The sequence below is a fragment of the Salvelinus sp. IW2-2015 genome, linkage group LG36, assembly GCF_002910315.2.
Source record: "Salvelinus sp. IW2-2015 linkage group LG36, ASM291031v2, whole genome shotgun sequence".
In the NCBI taxonomy this organism is placed as follows: domain Eukaryota; kingdom Metazoa; phylum Chordata; class Actinopteri; order Salmoniformes; family Salmonidae; genus Salvelinus; species Salvelinus sp. IW2-2015.
Genome location: NC_036875.1, coordinates 36,680,868 through 36,701,412, shown reverse-complemented (window position 1 = coordinate 36,701,412; position 20,545 = coordinate 36,680,868). Strand labels below are relative to the sequence as shown.

The 20,545-nt window shown below is 43.6% G+C and overlaps 1 protein-coding gene across 1 annotated transcript; it reads right to left on the bottom strand.

The window, feature by feature from the left end:
• Window positions 1-11,854: 11,854 nt before the first annotated feature.
• LOC111959696 (rho-related GTP-binding protein RhoE) lies at window positions 11,855-20,166 on the bottom strand. Its single transcript, XM_023981458.2, has 5 exons — window positions 19,840-20,166; window positions 19,478-19,565; window positions 15,000-15,109; window positions 14,061-14,195; window positions 11,855-13,832 (listed from the first exon to the last, which is right to left on the bottom strand). The coding sequence occupies exons 1-5, from the start codon at window positions 19,987-19,989 to the stop codon at window positions 13,584-13,586; spliced, it is 732 nt and encodes a 243-aa protein (XP_023837226.1). The 5' UTR covers window positions 19,990-20,166; the 3' UTR covers window positions 11,855-13,583.
• Window positions 20,167-20,545: the final 379 nt, after the last annotated feature.

The following is a 20,545-nucleotide window of genomic DNA, read 5'->3' as shown; positions in this document are numbered from 1 at the left end:
AACACGGTGTGCATCCCAAATGGTACCCTATTCCCTAAATAGTGCACTACTTTGAACCAGAGCCCAATGGGCCTTGGTCAATTGTAGTGCACTATATAGGGCATAGGGTGCCATTTGTGTCACAGACATGGTTCGGGATGGGCATTCCTCAAGTGCTTGTGCTGCCTACAATATTAATAAAATACTAATTCTCCTTGAAAACGGGTTTGATCTTCCAGCTAATTTCTTGTGTGGGAGAGGGTAGTATAATGGTATGTAAATTAGCATATTTGGTCCAGGGGTTGCTGCTACGTTCTCTATATTTTGTATCGGTTCAGTTTGAATACATACATCTTCAACAATCTGTCTCCATCTCCACAAGACGGCTCGCTTCCAATAGAACTGGTTGTGAAAAATATATTCATTGGATAACCATAAGAAATGTCCCACCTTATATTTCCACTGGCTCCAACCTCTGACATTAAACATTACGATACAAGCAGATTGTATCTTAAACTTCAGTGGTAATATATTATCTCCTTCTAACAAGGCAAACGAGAGAACTTGTTCTCAACTAGCCTACATGGTTAAATAAAGGTGAATAAAAAATAAAAAGGCAAACGACATTAACGAACATGAGCCTGTTTTCTCGACCCATGCCCATAASTCACAAGCTTTCTCATCCAGTGCACCAGTGACTCGGTCAATAAAAAAGTGGTCAGATGAAGCAGACGCTAAGCTACAGGACTGTTTTGCTAACACAGACTAGAATATGTTCCGGGATTCTTCCGATGGCATTGAGGAGTACACCACCTCAGTCATTGGCTTCATAAATAAGTGCATCAATGACGTCGTCCCCACAGTGACCGTACCTACATACCCCAACCAGAAGCCATGGAATACAGGCAACATCCGCACTGAGCTAAAGGCTAGAGCTGCCGCTTTCAAGGAGTGGGACTCTAACCCAGAAGCTTATAAGAAATCCCGCTATGCCCTCAGATGAAACATCAAACAGGCAAAGTGTCAATACATGGCTAAGATTGAATCGTACCACACCGGCTCCGACGCTCATCGGATGTGGCAGGAATTGCAAACCATTACAGACTGCAAAGAGAAGCAGCGCCGAGAGCTGCCCAGTGACACGAGCCTACCAGACGAGCTACACTACTTCTATGCTCGCCTCGAGGCAAATAACACTGAAAAATGCATGTAAGCACCATCTGTTCCGGACGACTGTGTGATCACGCTCTCCACAGCCGATGTGAGTAAGACCTTTAAACAGGTCAACATTCACAAGGCCGCAGGACCAGATAGATTACCAGGAGGTGTACTGCGAGCATGCGCTGACCAACTGGCAAGTGTCTTCGCTGACATTTTCAAACTCTTCCTGTCCGAGTCTGTAATAACAACATGTTTTAAGCAGACCACCATAGTCCCTGTGCCCAAGAACACTAAGGTAACCTGCCTAAATGACTACCAACCCGTAACACTCACGTCTGTAGCCATGAAGTGCTTTGAAAGGCTGGTCAAGGCTCTCCTTAACACCATTATCCCAGAAACCCTAGACCCACTCCAATTTGCAAACCGCCCTAACAGATCCACAGATGATGCAATCTCTATTGCACTCCACACTGCCGTTTCCCACCTGGACAAAAGTAACACCTATGTGAGAATGCTGTTCATTGACTACTGCTCAGCGTTCAACACCATTGTGCCCACAAAGTTCAACATTAAGCTAAGGACCCTGGGACTAAACACCTCCCTCTGCAACTGGACCCAGGACTTCCTGAAGGGCCGCCCCCAGGTGGTAAGGGTAGGTAACAACACATCCGGCACGCTGATCTTCAACACAGGGGCCCCTCAGGGGTGCGTGCTCAGTCCCCTCCTGTACTCCCTGTTCACTCATGACTGCACGGCCAGGCACGACTCCAACACCATCACTAAGTTTGCCGATGACACAACAGTAGTAGGCCTGATCACCGACAATGACAAGACAGCCTATAGGGAGGAGGTCAGAGACCTGGACGTGTGGTGCCAGGACAACAACCTCTCCCTCAACGTGATCAAGACAAAGGAGATGATTGTGGACTACAGGAAAAGGAGAATCGAGCACGTCCCTATTCTCATCGACAGGGCTGCAGTGGAGCAGGTTGATAGCTTCAAGTTCTTTGGTGTCCACATCACCAACAAACTAGCATGGTCCAAGCACACCAAGACAGTCGTGAAGAGGGCACGACAAAACCTATTCCCCCTCAGGAGACTGAAAGATTTGSCATGGGTACTCAGATCCTCAAAAGGTTCTACAGCTGCAACATCGAGAGCATCCTGACTGGTTGCATCACTGCCTGGTATAGCAACTGCTCAGCCTCCGAACGCAAGGCACTACAGAGGGTAGTGCATACAGCTTAGTACATCACTGGGGCCAAGCTTCCTGCCATCCAGGACCTCTATACCAGGAGGTGTCAGAGGAAGGCCCAAAACATTGTCAAAGACTCCAGCCACCCTAGTCATAGACTGTTCTCTCTGCTACCGCACAGCAAGATGTACCGGAGCACCAAGTCTATGTCCAAGAGGCTTCTAAACAGCTTCTACCCCCAAGCCATAAGACTCCTGAACATCTAATCAAATGGCTACCCAGACTATTTGCATTGCCTCTCCCCACCCCCTCTTTTATGCCAATGATACTCTTTGTTATTATCTATGCATAGTCACTTTAATATCTCTACCTACATGTACATATCCCCTCAATTACCTTGACTAACCGGTGCCCCCGCACATTGACTCTGTACCGGTACCCCYTGTGTATAGTCTCGCTATTGTTATTTTACTGCTGCTCTTTCATTATTTGTTCCTTTTATTTCTTATTCTTATTCATATTTTTTACCCTGCATTGTTGGTTAGGGGCTTGTAAGCATTTCACTGTTGTATTTGGCGCATGTGACTAATAAAATTTGATTTGATCCGAGCACAATCTCAATGACAAAGTGAATAATGTCAGTATTGCCAGCAACACTCATCATATTCCATTGCCTTGTATTTCAGTGGCACAGCCACTTGCGGTTGCATCCCCTGTCACAAAGAGATACATCTCTATATCGATCATACTGTTATGAGCTGGAGTTTCTTTAAAAAAARAAAATCTGCCTCATTATTTCAGCAGTGTAATATCTGTTGGTGGTATAAGGAGACACTGTGTTGTCTGCAGATGGCTGCAGAGAGATTCTATTCTTCTGTAGTGTTGCTGTTGATTCCAACAGAGATGAGGAGGATTCCCTACAGAGAGATGCTGACATATAATCACTAACAGACCTTTGTATTATTGACATCAATCCTATATGAAACAGACTGGGGGGAGGGAAGGCTACTCCAGTCAGGAATTTGCCTCAAAGTTATGTGACTATGTGAAAAGAAATGTGATTGTTTCGATAGAACAAGGGTTAGTTTATGTGTGTGCTTTTGTGTTAGTGTGTGTGCTTTTGTGCAGTGTGGTGTGTGTGTGGTGTGTGTGTGTGTGTGTGTGTGTGTGTGTGTGGGTGTTGTGTGTGTGTGTGTGGTGTGTGTGTGTGTGTGTGTGTGTGTGTGTGTGTGTGTGTGTGTGTGTGTGTGTGTGTGTGTGTGTGTTGTGTGTGTGTGTGTGTGTGTGTGTGTGTGTACAGTAGATCTGTAGCCTCTCTCTTCTGGTGCAGTCTGATTAAACTCCAGTCTCCCAGCCAGAGGAACAGGAGCCTGCAGTGCAATTTAGCCACGCAGTGGAGGATCCTGGGAGATTTCACCAAAGCAAAGCAGTAGGGAAGAGAAGAGGTCTGGAGGGGTACAGTGAAGTGGAAATATGTGATGGGTGGAATATTGCTGCATCAGTGCCGAATACAGTTCAAATAAGACTTAGTTTTTCTCACATTACTGCTTTAATCATAGAGGATATTATGGTTACTGTTTTTGATGCTTCAAGGCCTTTGTTGCTAGGAAGATCTATATACCATGGTTACTGATTACAGCACTGAGTATGTGGAAAGTGGCATGTGAGTTACAACTGTGGAGAGAACGTTATGTAGCCTACTCAGTTGTTTATGATTTGGTATGCTACCACTTTACCACATGGTCTAAATCACTGGACTGGTAGCAGCATACTGAATCACTATTATTAACTTGCATRTTGTATTTGAGGAAAACACATTGGTTTAAACAACAGATAAGACAAAAGAGGGACATTTTGAAGATTTGCTTTTGCTTTCCCCTCCTTGTTTGTTATTTTGCACTGTCAGGTGTTGTAGTTGCCGACCAGTGGAGGCTGCTGAACTGAGTCCGGCTCATAATAATGGCTGGAATGGAGTCGATGGAATCAAACATGTGGTTGATGTGTTTGCAACAAGATATCTCAGATGTGTGAGTGAATTTTTAATGTTCAAAGTAAAACACCAACAGTAGATGTGCCAATACTAAATAAAAATGTTTATTACAAGAAACACTTTTCAATGAGAAAACAGAAATCAAAATTTGGGTTTAAAAAAAGAGGACTTCACCAAAAATAGTAGAACATGAATACATGAATAGCTATAAATAAAATGCATACAAATGACATAAAACTAATTTTAATCAAGGCCTCCCTGGCAGTCACCTCCTTCTCCAGCCTCCACATACTGCATTAGCATCGAACAGCCCCCGTGATGTGCAACTTTTCAGGGAAGTTAGAAACCAATATACACAGGGAGTTAGAAAAGCCAAGGCTAGCTTTTTCAAGCAGAAATTTGCTTCCTGCAACACAACCTCAAAAAAGTTCTGGGACACTGTAAAGTCCATGGAGAATAAGAACACCTCCTCCCAGCTGCCCACTGCACTGAGGATAGGAAACTCTGTCACCACAGATAAATCCACTATAATTGAGAATTTCAATAAGCATTTTTCTAYGGCTGGCCATGCTTTCCACCTGGCTACCCCTACCCTGGTCAACAGCACTGCACCCCCCACAGCAACTCACCCACAGCCTTCCCCATTTCTCCTTCTCCCAAATCCAGTCAGCTGATGTTCTGAAAGAGCGGCAAAATCTGGACCCCGACAAATCAGACAATCTGGACCCTTTCTAAAAGTATCTGCAGAAATTGTTGCAACCCCTATTACTAGCCTGTTCAACCTCTCTTTCGTGTCGTCTGAGATTCCCAAAGATTGGAAAAGCAGCTGCGGTCATCCCCCTCTTCAAAGTGGGGGACACTCTTGACCCAAACTGCTACAGACCTATATCTATCCTACCCAGCCTTTCTAAGGTCTTCGAAAGCCAAGTCGACAAACAGATTCCTGACCATTTCGAATCCCACCGTACCTTCTTCGCTATGCAATCTGGTTTCAGAGCTGGGCATGGGTTCACCTCAGCCACGCTCAAGGTCCTAAACGATATCATAACCGCCATCGATAAGAGACAATACTGTGCAGCCGTATTCATCGACCTGGCCAAGGCTTTCGACTCTGTCAATCACCACATTCTCATCGGCAGACTCGATAGCCTTGGTTTCTCAAATGACTGCCTCGCCTGGTTCACCAACTACTTCTCTGATAGAGTTCAGTGTGTCAAATTGGAGGGCCTGTTGTCCGTGCCTCTGGCAGTCTCTATGGGGGTGCCACAGGGTTCAATTCTCGGGCCGACTCTCTTCTCTGTATACATCAATGATGTCGCTCTTGCTTCTGGTGAGTCTCTGATCCACCTCTACGCAGACAACACCATTCTGTATACTTCTGGCCCTTCTTTGGACACTGTGTTAACAACCCTCCAGATGAGCTTCAATGCCATACAACTCTCCTTCCGTGGCCTCCAACTGCTCTTAAATACAAGTAAAACGAAATGCATGGTCTTCAACCGATCGCTGCCTGCACCTGCCCGCCCGTCCAGCATCACTACTCTGGACGGTTCTGACTTAGAATATGTGGACAACTACAAATAGCTAGGTGTCTGGTTAGACTGTAAACTCTCCTTCCAGACTCACATCAAACATCTCCAATCCAAAGTTAAATCAAGAATTGGCTTCCTATTTTGCAACAAAGCACCCTTCACTCATGCTGCCAAACATACCCTCGTAAAACTGACCATCCTACTGATCCTCGACTTCGGCGATGTCATTTACAAAATAGCCTCCAATACCCTACTCAATAAATTGGATGCAGTCTATCACAGTGCCATCCGTTTTGTCACCAATGCCCCATATACTACCCACGACTGTGACCTGTACGCTCTCGTTGGCTGGCCCTCGCTTCATACTCGTCGCCAAACCCACTGGCTCCAGGTCATCTACAAGACCCTGCTAGGTAAAGTCCCCCCTTCTCTCAGCTCGCTGGTCACCATAGCAGCACCCACCCGTAGCACACGCTCCAGCAGGTATATCTCTCTGGTCACCCTCAAAGCCAATTCCTCCTTTGGCCGCCTCTCCTTCCAGTTCTCTGCTGCCAATGACTGGAACGAACTACAAAAATCTCTGAAACTGRAGACACTTATCTCTCTCACTAGCTTTAAGCACCAGCTGTCAGAGCAGCTCACAGATTACTGCACCTGGACATAGCCCATCTATAATTTAGCCCAAACAACTACTCTTCCCCTACTGTATTTATTTATTTTGCTCCTTTGCACCCCATTATTTCTATTTCTACTTTGCACATTCTTCCACTGCAAATCTACCATTCCAGTGTTTTACTTGCTATATTGCATTTACTTCGCCACCATGGCCTTTTTTTGCCTTTACCTCCCTTATCTCACCTCATTTGCTCACATTGTATATAGACTTATTTATCTACTGTATTATTGACTGTATGTTTGTTTTACTCCATGTGTAACTCTGTGTTGTTGTATGTGTCGAACTGCTTTGCTTTATCTTGGCCAGGTCGCAATTGTAAATGAGAACTTGTTCTCAACTTGTCTACCTGGTTAAATAAAGGTGAAATAAATAAATAAAACWTCTGGACCCTTCTGGGAGGGAGAGGAGCCCAAAGATGCAGTTTATTTTTCTTTAAGCCTAAGGTTCCTCTTTGTCACCCATGCAGGTGACAGTTGCCCCTCCAGCTCACACTCCTTCACAAAGATCCTGTAAAGACATAAGATGAAGTATAACAATGAAGTATTAACCTAAACATGCTTGTAGCTAAGCTCATGTTCAGAGAAACAAATCACCGGGTCTAACGGTCATCTCGAGCCAGACTGTGCATGTGCAGGCCGTCCAATCAAAGGCACTCGTTCAATATAAAGTTGATTTTGACGAAAATGTATACGTGTCAGTTTGTCACTTCGCAAGGTTGGAGTAATAACATATTCAATTACTTAATGCTGCATTAGGAAACTCAGAAATGTCTTACTTGCTGCAAGTTTCCTAGTTCCAACTAGCACTTGAACGCGGCATAAGACATTTTTGGGGGGTGGGGGGGGGGGGGGGGGGGGTAGCCTGTTTTGCATGTTATTTTGGCATTAATATGTATCACATATCAGTTTGCAAACAATGTCAAATATATATATATCAGTGAGTTAATAAAGCTGCATACAAACAGGCAGCTCCAAAATGCAGGTGTTTCAGCCTAGCTCAGTGCTTTCTGTGGTGGTGGGGCAGGCCAGCAGAAAATAGGAGCATTGCACCGTGATTGGCTCAGCATTGCACCATGATTGGCTCAGTGTTCTGTCACTCATGGGGACACTGTCTCTCGCCTTTAGTAAGGGTAGACATCAAGAATGTGAGCCTTTTGGGTGCTGCCACAGAGTTACAATAGAAGTGCCCTTCCAAAAAGGCTCAAGGTCTTTGGCCACAGAAATGACGTCAAATCACGTTATATGTAACTTTGATTGGACTGATCATGTCAACATCTTACTTTCACAATCTAAGCTAACAGTCATCATCATGAATCAAGTCTACTATAGTACAATTCATGTATTGTTTAGTGTTGTGGCTTTGCTGGCATGCATACCACAAAAAAAAATGTTGACCCACCAAAATCTACATGCTAAAATCACCACTGGATATGACCCACAATTCAATTCAAACTGTAGTCACATATCAAACTCTGGTGGCCGTGAAGTGTCAAATATAATCAACAAGGCTGCATTTTCAGCATGTCAGAAAAAAGTATGACGCTAGCTTGCTAAAATATATATAGGGCTGTCTACTTTGAGTTTGAATCGCAGCATTGGTTGTATTTCGAGAAAAATGTAGCCTGTCTGACCAGTGACCAGACAGCAAGAAGACTTCGAGAGCTGGTGTCAGCCAGACTATAGAAAACAACTAAGGAATAATTTTTTACTTACTGTTCTGTTTCGCAAGCGTTTCCGGAAGTCTCGTGATGTTGTGCCTCTGGGTTTAGAAAGTCTGTGATTAAACTTTGCACAAATTTTTTGTATCTTTGCGACACAGGAGGCTGCTGAGGGGAGAGCGGCTCATAATAATGTCTGGAACGAAGGAAATGGAATGATACTATTCCACTTATTCTGCTCAAGCAATTACCTMAAGCCAGTTTTCCCCAATTAAGGTGCCACCAACCTGTTTGTGTAATAAATGATCAAAGCTGATGTGCAGAAACACTGAATATGTCTACGCTTTGAACCCTGAAATAAAAAAATCATGAAATTGCCATCAAGCTGAATATAGAACAAAGGAGGACTACACTGTTTTGAATTCACTGTCTCTTTCTAAAGCACTTTAGACATCTGTTAGTATTCTTTACTTGAGCTGGTGTGTAGCCGTCTTCACAATCTGGCCAATTGTTTCTGGGGATTAGAATGTTCCCTAAAGCCTGTCCTCTATTTCCCTCCTCCACCTCTCTCTCTATAGTCAAGCGGGGGCCACTTTGTCACAATCTAGTCACAGACACACACACACACACCAAAAGATAATAGAAATTCATTGTCTCTATAGGATTCCTGGGACGTAACTACGGATGCACAAGTTTTCTTTCATTAGGCACCATGCGCAGCTGGAGGGAAAGCAGGGCATACATATTTGCTTTGTTTATTACTAAACCAAGTACCATGCATAAACTAAACCGAAACACACATTCTTTATTCCCAAACAGTTTTCACACAAGCTAAAAAACACTATTATGTTGAACTGCCAAAAGGTCATCAGGTGGAGGAGGTTGAAGGGAGATTTGTATTTATTTGTATTTGTATTCATTAATGATCCCCATTAGCTGCTTCCAGGGCAGCAGCTACTCTTCCTGGGGTCCAGCAAAATTAAGGCAGTTATATACAATTTCAAATATTACATGACATTACATTTAATAACACTTTTCACAACACATTAAGATTGTTGTAGTGTAGCTCATATACTTGAGGAACTGTCATGCATCATGCTCCCTATACCTCGTGGAATATTACGGGATAGGCCAATGACTGTACAGCAGATGTTCTAGGGTTCAAGGACACAGGTTCTTTAGGGACTACTGGGGCTGTAGGGAAAGAGGGGTCATCTGAGCTGTAACCTTGATTGACCAGCAGGTGATATATAAGATTGTAAAAAAAATACATATATCTAAAGCATTACATGGTTAGGGGAACTTTCACAGAGTTAGTGCATGTGACAAGACCCCTACAGATATCATTACTATGCATTCACAATGCACGTGGCAAATTGTCTGCAATCAACATGCCTTGCTGCTGATGACAAATGTATTGTGTGTCACAGATTTACCAGGGGTTCTGCCTGAAAAACTGCTCACTGCAGAGGAAAGGAAGGGAGGGGGGGGTCGGAGAGAAAGAAATTCAGCTTAGCAAACTGCGATATCAGCACGTAATCCATCATGATGCTGGATGATGCTGTGCATTCCACACACAGAGACATACACAGTAGAGGTCTTCATGGGTCCGCCCGAACCTGATTACCCAGGGTCGACCCGAGACCCGACTGGGACGGGTCCGAAATTCTGTAGTTGACCCTCGGATCCGGGTTGCATCAGATTTGATTGTCACAGTTCTTGGGTATGTGTAATTAGAAGTGATTTTCCGGTAAGGACCTGTACAGACCTGAACCTGACTGCTGCAGTAGAAAGAGAAACTCATTTATGCTGCTGCTTCTTTTCACAAAAGTTGCTGCCAGCTCTGTTCCTCTTTCTCTCGATGCGTGCATTAACAGTTTTAATTAATAACATATCTAAAAAATGATATACCTTTAGCTGCTTCCCTGACTCAGATTGGATCACACCGGGTCTATACGGTGCTGGGTCTGGTTGTCCTCGGGTTCGTACGGACCGGGTATTCATATTTCAAGGGAAATGTGAAAAAAAATATATAAAAATCTACTTCATATTCATTATCTCGAGCACCACCCCAACATCAACAAATGTGAAAATTACACATTTATTTTTAGTACAAAAGATGGCAGAAGATGTTTCCAATGACATCGGTGTGCATCGTGATTTTAACCGATTGTGACAAGGCATTGCCAATTAAATGGTTGTCATTGGAAACACTTCTTTCCCATCTTGTTTACTACAAAACGTGCCATTTTCACATGTTGATGTGGTGCTGGAGAGGAATATGAAGCTGGATTTTTTTTTTTACATTTCCCTTTAAAACATAACATTTAGTTGGGTAGGGTCCAGGGAGGAAATCCCCGATCCTTTTTGGAACAGGTCCAACTTCTTTCACCTGAGAAGACTTCTGATGCACACCCACTGGATCAACAGGTATTCTACACTTCCATCTGTGATCTGATGAGCAGAACAGCCACTGTTCTGTCCTGCATGGTTCTGTAGAATGTCTGAATCACATTCAGTAGGCAGGTTTCAACAAAAGCAATGGCTCAAAAAAATAAATCATTGCCACATGTAATGGAAATGGCAGATAAAACATTTTCTAAAGATCAACATTTGTTCGACAGGGGTAGATTATTCTTTTGTCGAACTTAATTGCGAAAAATTTAAACCATTTGACAAATAACGGATTGCCGACTACCTTAAAKGTATGGAGGCCACGTGATATCTAAGCTTCACTCCATTTAAATCTAAATGCCTACTGCTTTTTTTTTACAATATATATAATATATTGTTTCTTTGCAGGACAAGGATTTTTCTGACTTTCAAGAATKCKTCACCTTGCTTTTCTGGTTGGCTGGCAACTTTCACCAGCCAATTGTTTGAGCTAAAGGAGTGCATGTTCCACCATGGCACCGACTAGCCTAGGCAGCCAATTTATTAGAATGGCAAGTCTTAGTTTTTGCATTCTATCCATCCTGGCTTTCGCGGTCTACCCAAGACATGTAACAGATGGGGGGGGGGGTCACCAATTTATTAATGTGCTGAGTAACGCTCCCCCAAAAATGTAATGGAAACAGCTACTTATCACATCTCAGGGAAGGTTGTCAGATGAATAACATGTCCAGGGTGATCGTGGTTACCTAGACACTCAAAGTAATACACTGTAGGCCTACAGCCAGTCCTGAAATAAGTCAGATGTTAAACAAAATGTGAAACTCAAACAAGAAACTGACTAGACTATCATGGAGTATCTGACTAAACTGGATACATTTGCCTTAATTCTGTTCATTTGCGAGTGAAAGCATATCTATGGAGTCGAACCTAATTGACATCTTAATAGGCAGTTGTTTGAACCTGGTGAGAAAGTGCAAGCTGGCCAAGTGGATGAGAGAACACAACATCATTTCATTAAACAGCATTTCTATTTCTGAAAAGAGTGCGGTTACCATGTCCATGATGTTCTCAGATTATTAATGCGCCAGAAGGATGAAATATTTAATTGAATATTAATCAGATGTTTTAATTATCCCAAGCGACGCAATTATTTTACTGCTAGGAGACTGAGGATGCAGCAAGAAAAACAAAATGGCTGAAAATATCCAGGCAGAATGTGGTATTCCAGACAGTTTGACAAAAAATAAATCAAGTCTTAGTCAAGACAGAATTGGACCTTGTACTGTACACAGAACTTTATTGTCAAATGGAAAATATATAACTTCAATAAATACTGTGGTAACAATCATACAGACGTACAAATGGACTTAACATTCAAAAGAGGTTGATGTTCTACAGCTAACACTGACCGTTAATTTAAACAATTTTCATACAGAGTAGGCTACTCCCGCTGGCTGATAATAATATTCTCAAAGCMGTTCAGACTTCTCCAGTTATGAGAAATTGGAAAACACCAAAGTACTATGATGATAACAGAAAATAAAATTGCAGCTGTTAGATTTAGGACTACTTTACCAGCAGCTGCTTGGAGAGGGCGGAGGGCTCTATAGCTACAGCGTCTGCAGGCTAATTCTACTTAGCTACTTGACTTTGCCTACTGACCCAGTGAACTAGTCAAAGCCCATGGCCAAACAATGATACTAGCTATGAGATATGCGTTTGAAATAAAGTAGGCTATGGATTTTGGTGCACTTGCACCAGAGATCGACTGAGTAATGTGTAGCCTGCACTAGAGCGCCACACAAATCAAACATCACTGTACAGTCCTTCAACCAGCAAACATTGAAAACTAGACATTGGTCATCAGAATCCGTGCATTGCATAGCTGAGGACATCCTTGAAAAGAATCAGTGCAATAATGGATTTGAGCTCAGTGACCTTCTCAGCACTGGCATCATTAACCCCATCCTGCATGTAAAACTTGGTGTGGGTGTTCACCCCTACAGTTACGGAGTGACACGCTTCGGGGCTAGACACCACAGCTGAAATCTACCCAGTGACAGAGGAGCCAGGGTGTAGGATATGTCCTCAAAAAGAGATGTAGCACATCCTTTCAATTGATTGGCTGCATAACGATCATAGCCAATCACAACAGTAGTCAGCAACTGTTACTCTGAGCGACATCGCCACTCTGTCAAGCTTTTCTTTGGTTGTAAAATTATAAAAAGACAGCAAAACAAGGGGGAAGCAGGCGATGCTGAGGATCGAAAACAGCGCTAGAACAATATGCAACGTACTAGAACACATTAAAAAGGCTTTCAGCTCTGTCGTAACAGTGTGCAACAGCTTATAACAAAAACATCCCAATTCCATTTGGCAAACTCATCAAGGCAGTAACAAAACAAAAAACACAGGCAGTCCTTTCGAACTTCTGACTGTAAGTGCGAGACCTGGGGGCCAGCGCAGAGCTCCATTTCTCTTCGAAACCATTTCACTGTAGCAGAACACAGCAGTGGTCTCTCGCATCTGAACAAGGATCTTCTCACTCAGTGGTGAATCCACAGTACACTTTTTTTCTTTGAGGACAAGTCAAAACCTGACACCACATTAGCGCATTTACTGTCCAGATCCCGGACCAAAAAAGTGCATGTCATTTCCGCGGGTGAAGAAATGTTGACAAGAAGTCAGCACCTCTTTCTTGTGGATTAGTTTATTGACCTTTAAAAAAAATACACTAAAGACCATCCTTTTTTAAAAGTCTTCAGTGGCCTCAGTCTCTCCTGTGCACTTCTCCTATGACACAGAGTAGGGCAGCTAGATGTAGGTTGGTATGTTTTTTTTGGGGGGGGGGGCTGATGATTTAATGTGCGGCGATAACCCGCCTTCTCACTGCTTTGCATGCATGTCTAGAAGGAGGGGGAGGGGCTCTATGCACAGTCCTCACCACCCACCTGCTCCTCCCACAGTCCACAACAGTCAGTCGCCCTAGTCTAGGGCAATCACATGACAGTACAGCTCTTGGCCTTGTCTTTGCGAAGGTCTGACGTGACAGCGGTTAGTTCGGGCCTAGTGGGCATGTGCGAGATCCTCTTGGTGCTCCTGGAGGACTTGTTGCGTTTGACGTTCTTGTTGCCCTTGTTGACGCAGGCCAGCGTGGCCACGTGGAAGAGGTCTCTGACGCTGTTCTCAGACTGCAGAGACGAACACTCGATGTACGGAGCACTGATCTGCTTGGCCATGTTGGAGCCCTGAGACAGAGAATCAGGGTGAGAGAGGAACAAAGACTCTGGAACAAGCATATTTCAGTATTGAAAATCTATGCAATTTAGCAGACTTTAAAACAAAAAAAGCTGTAAACAGATGCCACATTTATTAATTAATAGTGCCAAGTGAAAGACACAGTACAAGTCCAATAAAAACTACGAACTGCATCTTAGTGAGTGTCAAAGTACGAGCAAAATGCATGTAGCGCCTACCTGATCGTATGACACGGGTGTCTGTCTGTGATTGGATAGTTCCACCAGTGTGGTGAGGTCTGTGCGGAGATCTGACTTGCATCCCACCAGCAGGATCTTGGTGTTGGGACAGAACTCCTGGATCTCTCCTCTCCACTATACAGAGGAAAGAGAACGGGAGAGATCAGCAACACTTCTAGTACAAAAAAAAGTTGTTCTTTTACAGGATTGGTTTATATTCAGCGTCAGAAAACATGAGTTTTGCGTTGATAACTTGACTTTTTGTTATGCGCACAGATCAAGTTACGATTTGGGCTTCTGTGAGTAAAATATGTGCATTAAGGGCTGTATTGATGGACACTGGWGCATCTCAACAAGTCAACCACCCACACACCCTCTCGTTCTCTTTCTATCATGCGGTCATCGTTGAAAACAAAACAAGGTCGCTCTGACAGCGCTAGCTCTCTGTCGCGCAACTGAAGTAATGGAAGACACCCTCTTCCGCTTATTCAGCGCCTTGAACATCATGTTTCCCCTCACAATGCCAGGTCTGCTCAGAATTGTTCAACACAGGACCACACGCCTCAGCTGGTTCAATACCGAGCGTTGGTGACGTCACAGGTCAAAGGGCACTGAGACCCACAATAGCCGTGTCTGGAATCCGAGCGACCATGTGTGAACAAGGTCGGTTGGACTACTGACCCTCACGTGAGTTTGTTTTCACATTCCTCTCAAATGGTACAACCCTAGTTTTAGTCCCCTCATTGGTACAGCCCGGTAAAGTAATTTGGAGCACTGGGGTTTTTGAAGTCACTTGACCCAGTAAAAAAGAAGCCTTTCAGAGAGGGTCAAGGGGGCTGAGTGAAAATGCTAGTGGGACAGGCCACTTCCTACTATAATTCAGGGGCAAAGCAGAGGTAGCTTACAACATACAGGAGATACAAGCCCTGAAACACACACCTTCTTCAGTACACTGTCCAGGGTCTCTGGTCTGCTGATGTCAAAGCAGATGAGGACTGCATCAGAGTCCGGGTAGGAGAGAGGTCGCACGTTGTCATAGTATGGTGAACCTGCAAAGACAAGTGTAAGAGCAAGGTCAAAATATGCAAACAAGGTCAAATTAATACACCATCACATCTCCTCAGCTCTGCGCTGTAACTGTGCTAAAAATCAACATTTCATCAGTTAGACATAGATTTTATACAGCGCATGTGTTAGAATGACCCAGGGATAGCAAACTTACTCCCTGACATCATGTCACTGTAGGCTACTGTGCGAGTCAACACCTAGGGACATCCATAAATTAGTAACAGCTTGTGTAATTATTTAATAAGCTCATGGGGCTCTCCCACACGCGCTCCTTGCTTGGAGCTCTGGCGTCCATTCATACCCAGCCCAGAGCCCTCAGTCAGAATTAGGACAGGAGACCTCGTCTAAATGGAGCAGATAAGGGAAGGATTTCACTGATTAGTTTAGCTATTCAAAGCTTCATCTAAGAAACAAAATTAGACACTCCCGTCCCTGGTCACTGCTGTACAGTACATAAAAGATCCCKCCAGTTAYCCCCCCCCCCCCCCAGAGTGTCTCAACATAAGGGGGACTGGGCAACTGATTAGGAGCAGGCTAGATTGGAATCTAGAATACAGGAGCACAGGAAAAGGAGAGGATGGTCGATGGCACTGCTGACAGACAGCTCATTAGCCCCATTTCAGTACAACCCTGAGGCTTGTTCAGTCCCCTGATTCCGACAGCCACATACCCATCTCCTCCTTAGCCATCCCTGTTTGATGGAGGACATGTTTCTACACAGAAGGGTCTCCAGGGACCTCTAAAAACACTGAGGTGACTATCCCTGACCGGTGACCTCCCTGACCAAGGGCCGCCAGCTCTAGGAAGAGTCTTGGTGGTTCCAAACCATTTAAGAATGATGAGGCCACTGTTCTTGGGGACCTTCAATGCTGCAGACACCCCCCCCCCCAGATCTGTGACTCGACACAATCCTGTCTCAGAGCTCTACAGACAATTCCTGCGACCTCATGGCTTGGTTTTTGCTCTGACATATTGTCAACTGACATACACATGTGTGTGCCTTTTCAAAATCATGTCCAATCAATTGTATTTACCACAGGTGGACTCCAATCAAATTGTAGCAACATCTCAAGGATGATCAATGGAAAAAGGATGCAACTGAGCTTAATTTCAAGTCTAATTGCAAAGGGTCTGAATACTTATTTATATAAAGTGTAACACTTTGCAAAAAYGTCTAAAAACTTGTTTTCGTTTTGTCATTATGGGGTAGTGTGTAGATTGCTGAGGATTTTTTATTTAATACATTACAACGTTATTCTAAAATGTAACAAAATGTGGAAAAAGTTGAGGGCTCTGAATACTTTCCCAAGGCACTGTACTTCAGATATAAAAGGAGAGAAGGTTTTGCTCACAATATAGGCAGAGTTTTGAAAATGAGCTTAATAAATAAAATAAAGCGTTGCAAACAATGGGGTTTTTGTGAATAGAAAAATCCAGCCTCTTGTGAATGTCATGCAGCTCAAACTCACTCAACCCAGATTCAAGAGCTCTGCCAGTGCTACCATATTAGAGGGCAGCCCAGCCATATCAGTCAAGGGCTGAACTACAAAATCATGAAATCCTTAAAAAGCCAGATATAAACAAGCTGTCCTAAGGCCTTTGTCTCAGACTAAAGACATCAAGAAGCTGCAAACAAGTGACAGCAATGACCAAATGCTGTGTGTGCTTGACTACTACACCCTACCTAAACACCAGAGCAACAGCCTGCCTCCCAGGCACTCATTCTCTGACCTGCTCCTCCAAGAGGTAAATGACCAGCCTTAGGGGCATCTACATGAAACGGGTGGATGTCAGTGGGAGATCTAATGAGTCACCTTACATGGACCTCCAGTTTGAAATAAGCCTCTAATCMAAAACACCACTGCATAAAGACAATAAAGATGGACCCAGTCAGCAATAGAGGGTGGGTGGTGCCCCGCTTTCTTCCTGTACCTGATTGCGAGTCAGTGTCTCTTTACAAACCATGCCATTCATTACACTGGGYGATAAAGGTGGGTTCAATAACAAACATGACCTCATTTATAATGCACAGATAGTAACAGTGTAGTGGTGAGCCTGAGGCTTAGAGGTGAGACAACTGACAGCTGATAAACCTACACTTGCTGTGTGCCAGGTCCCTGCAACCATCTGCTCCAATGGCTAGACCCGAGAACCATTAACACACAGTATATAGTGATGCTTCCAAACAAACTGCTTTAACATTAGCACAAGATACTAAAACATCTGGCTTCTCGTAATGCTGGACAGAAACATCCCTCATGAACAGCTTCTGCTATAAGATTACATTTGTAAAATAATATTGCCCCGTGTAGCTAAGACATTCCCCAACATGACCCATATCAGGCCTGGTGTGGTGAGCTGAACTTTTCCTGAAGCTGTGGTGTAGTCACAGAGTAATGTCCTGGACAGACACATGGGAAGCCACAATCAGCTGGTGGACATAGGAGGGGAGGCTGCCCAGAAGTCTCCTATCCCCCCAGCTGAAGAAGCAGCCCACAGCTCTTCCTCCCCCTACAGCAGGCAGCGTGGGAGTTGAGCAGCCCAATCCCCCAGTCAGTCCAGGCTGATTGAGGCTGTAGTATAGGAAATAATTACCACCTGGGGCTGGGTTAAAGGCGTCCGCATGCTTCCCAGGCGAAACAGTTCGGAAGAATTCATGTATACTGTAATGAAACAGCAGGGAGCAGGTCTCGAACCCTCGACCTTCTAAGCCCGAAGTCCGGCGCGCTATGGACTGTGCTGCAAAAGCATGCTCGTGCGGCAGAGTCGATTTCAGCGCTTATAAACCCAGGGTCGTTACAATACTTTATGACATTGTTACGTTTTCGTTTTGGGCCTCGGTAAGGTATTATTTTCGGCTCGAGGCAAGCAGACATCGGTAGTCTACGGTTCTTCGGTTATTGGGCAACAGTAGGGATTCTTCAATAAAGTCTTGTCATTCAATGATATGACTTGTTTTCATGAACATTTTCTTTGACAAATACTGCACCAAGTCCTTCGTTTGATGTAAACTGCGCTATTTAGATCTAGTCTTCAAAAACTAGAAAATGAATGACAGATTTATTGTGTCATCTTAATTCTGACTATTTTGAGGAAGCGTATACTGGCTATGTCGTCTCAAAATTGACAAATTGTACTAATGCCGCTTTTTTGTAGTTTTTCAAAGGAAGTTTTTTTTAAAGAGAGCATGCGAGCACACTCGTTCAGTTCGCCTAGCTGAGTGCGGCTAAGGACCAGCCAAACTGACGCCTTAAGGGTGTCCACATGCTTCCCATCCGAAACAGTTATATTATGGTCTCTGGCAAGGGTTTTCGGCTGTTCACGCACCCATTTTTTTCTTGAGGCAAGCCTAAATTCTGTAGSCTAATTCTACGCCCCCTACAGTGAGTTAATTGTGCAACAGTGGAGAAGATTGAGTGTTCGTTGTCATGCAAAATATTTCACTTGAAAAATAATGGACCAAACATCTTAGTTAGTGTAAAATTGTAYGACTAAGACCTCCTCGGTAACTCAAGAAATCTGTAATAAATTGAAGTTCTTATATTAATTTACACTTAATTAAATAGCTACGGTGTATCAAGACGGAGACAGTACTAATGCCTCTTCTCGTTTTTGAAACAAATATATTTTAAGAGTATGGGAGGCACATACGTTCACTTCGCCTAGCCGAGTTCTGTTAAGAGAAAACTGAGCCTACTATGCAAACGCCTTTAGGGTTAGATCTCCCGGGACCTCTATGGGGGAAATGTTGAGCAAGAACAGATGTAAGTAATGTGTCAGCATTTATTGAGTCATCAAAAACTATTCCAAATGGCAGCCGAGTGATTAAGTTCCGTTAGCCTGTTGCTGTCACCAATCAGGCCTTTTTCTAAAGGTCTTTTTCTAAATGCTATGCAAAACTCACAATATAAATAATTCATTTGCAAATGTATTGTGTTTGTTTTCTTAGCTGGTACCTCAACTGAGTGCCAAATGGCGTCATCTGTTTTTACTCAGCTCTGGACCAAGATGCGCCGAGACAGGTGTGGATGTAGACACTGCACATTGAAGACAAATCCATGCGCTACAGCGGTCCATTCCAACATGCTAGAGACGCGTCACCGAGTTCAATCTCTGTAGAGTCTCTCCACTCACTGGGCTTGTTTAATATATGAATGACCCGTCAAATTAAGATTTCAGGCAGAGCGCACTCTGATTCCCCACAAATTGAAATGTTAAGAAATGTTGACTAATTCGAACGCTCACTGTTCCAATCCAAATTCCAGTCGGACTCGTTCCCTGTGGCAATGTCATATTTAATAAATTCTATGGAGATTTAAAATAAAACATTGTAATGCAAAGTTACTCACCTGAAGTGTCCCAGAGACTGAGTTCTATTCTTTGCGTGTCGATTTCGAAACTGGCTGTGTAGTTCTCGAACACCGTTGGGACATAATTCTATAACAAAGAATTTACAACCCATCATTGACGATCACACACACAAAATTATCAAACAATGTTAAAAGGAATTGTAYCCACAAAAACATTTTCCTTCACAATTTGATCCATAACGCTGCAAGCGTATCATTTGAATAATGGAAGACTTGGCATGTGCTAAAAGCGAACACGAAAGTTAAATATTATTTTCCAACACTTCCCCAAGTAACGCCTTACAAACCGCACAAACACGCAAGTTTATTTGTATTTACCCAAACAACATCCAACAACATACCTCTGGAAAACAATCTTTCGCAAAGACGTGAAGTAGAGCAGTTTTTCCACACTGACTGTCCCCAACGACCACGATTTTACGCTTCACGCTCTGGTTAGGATCCATCCCGGATTTCGGTGAAAGCTTCAGACTGGATCCTGTATCCTTCATTGACTTTTTAAAATGTATGTAGATTGCCGACTTCAAAGAGAAAAGCTCCGCACAGTATTCAGATCCCCCATAGCAATGGCTCCTGTGCTGTGATATTGTTTAGCCTTTCATTCACACGCTTCCTCGTTGCACCGAAAAACTACTGTGGCTAATGCCCAGCGATGCGTACCGGGGTGTATATATGGGCCGCCGGTGAACCAATCGCTTTCCCCGGTAATTTTGTGAAGCAGTAGTCCGCCCCTTTCTCCCTCGTGGAGGCAATCAACATTACCACGAGGACAGCGCCCTCTATTTCTTGGTATTTCAGGATCTCAGAGGAGCAGAAAATAGAGACATGTTCAGAGATGAAAAGAAGTCAGCAAGTTTATTTCCCTGATAGTAAAAAAAATAAAAGTCATTATCATTGTGGCTGAATAAGTGGAACACCTCAAGATGAAGGTATTAATAAAGTTAATTAACTAAACGGTTCATTATGTAATTCAGCAGAAATACCTGGAAGGCTGGAACAAGGTGTCTGTTCAACATCTGGTGAACTAATGCGCACATAACTCTAGAA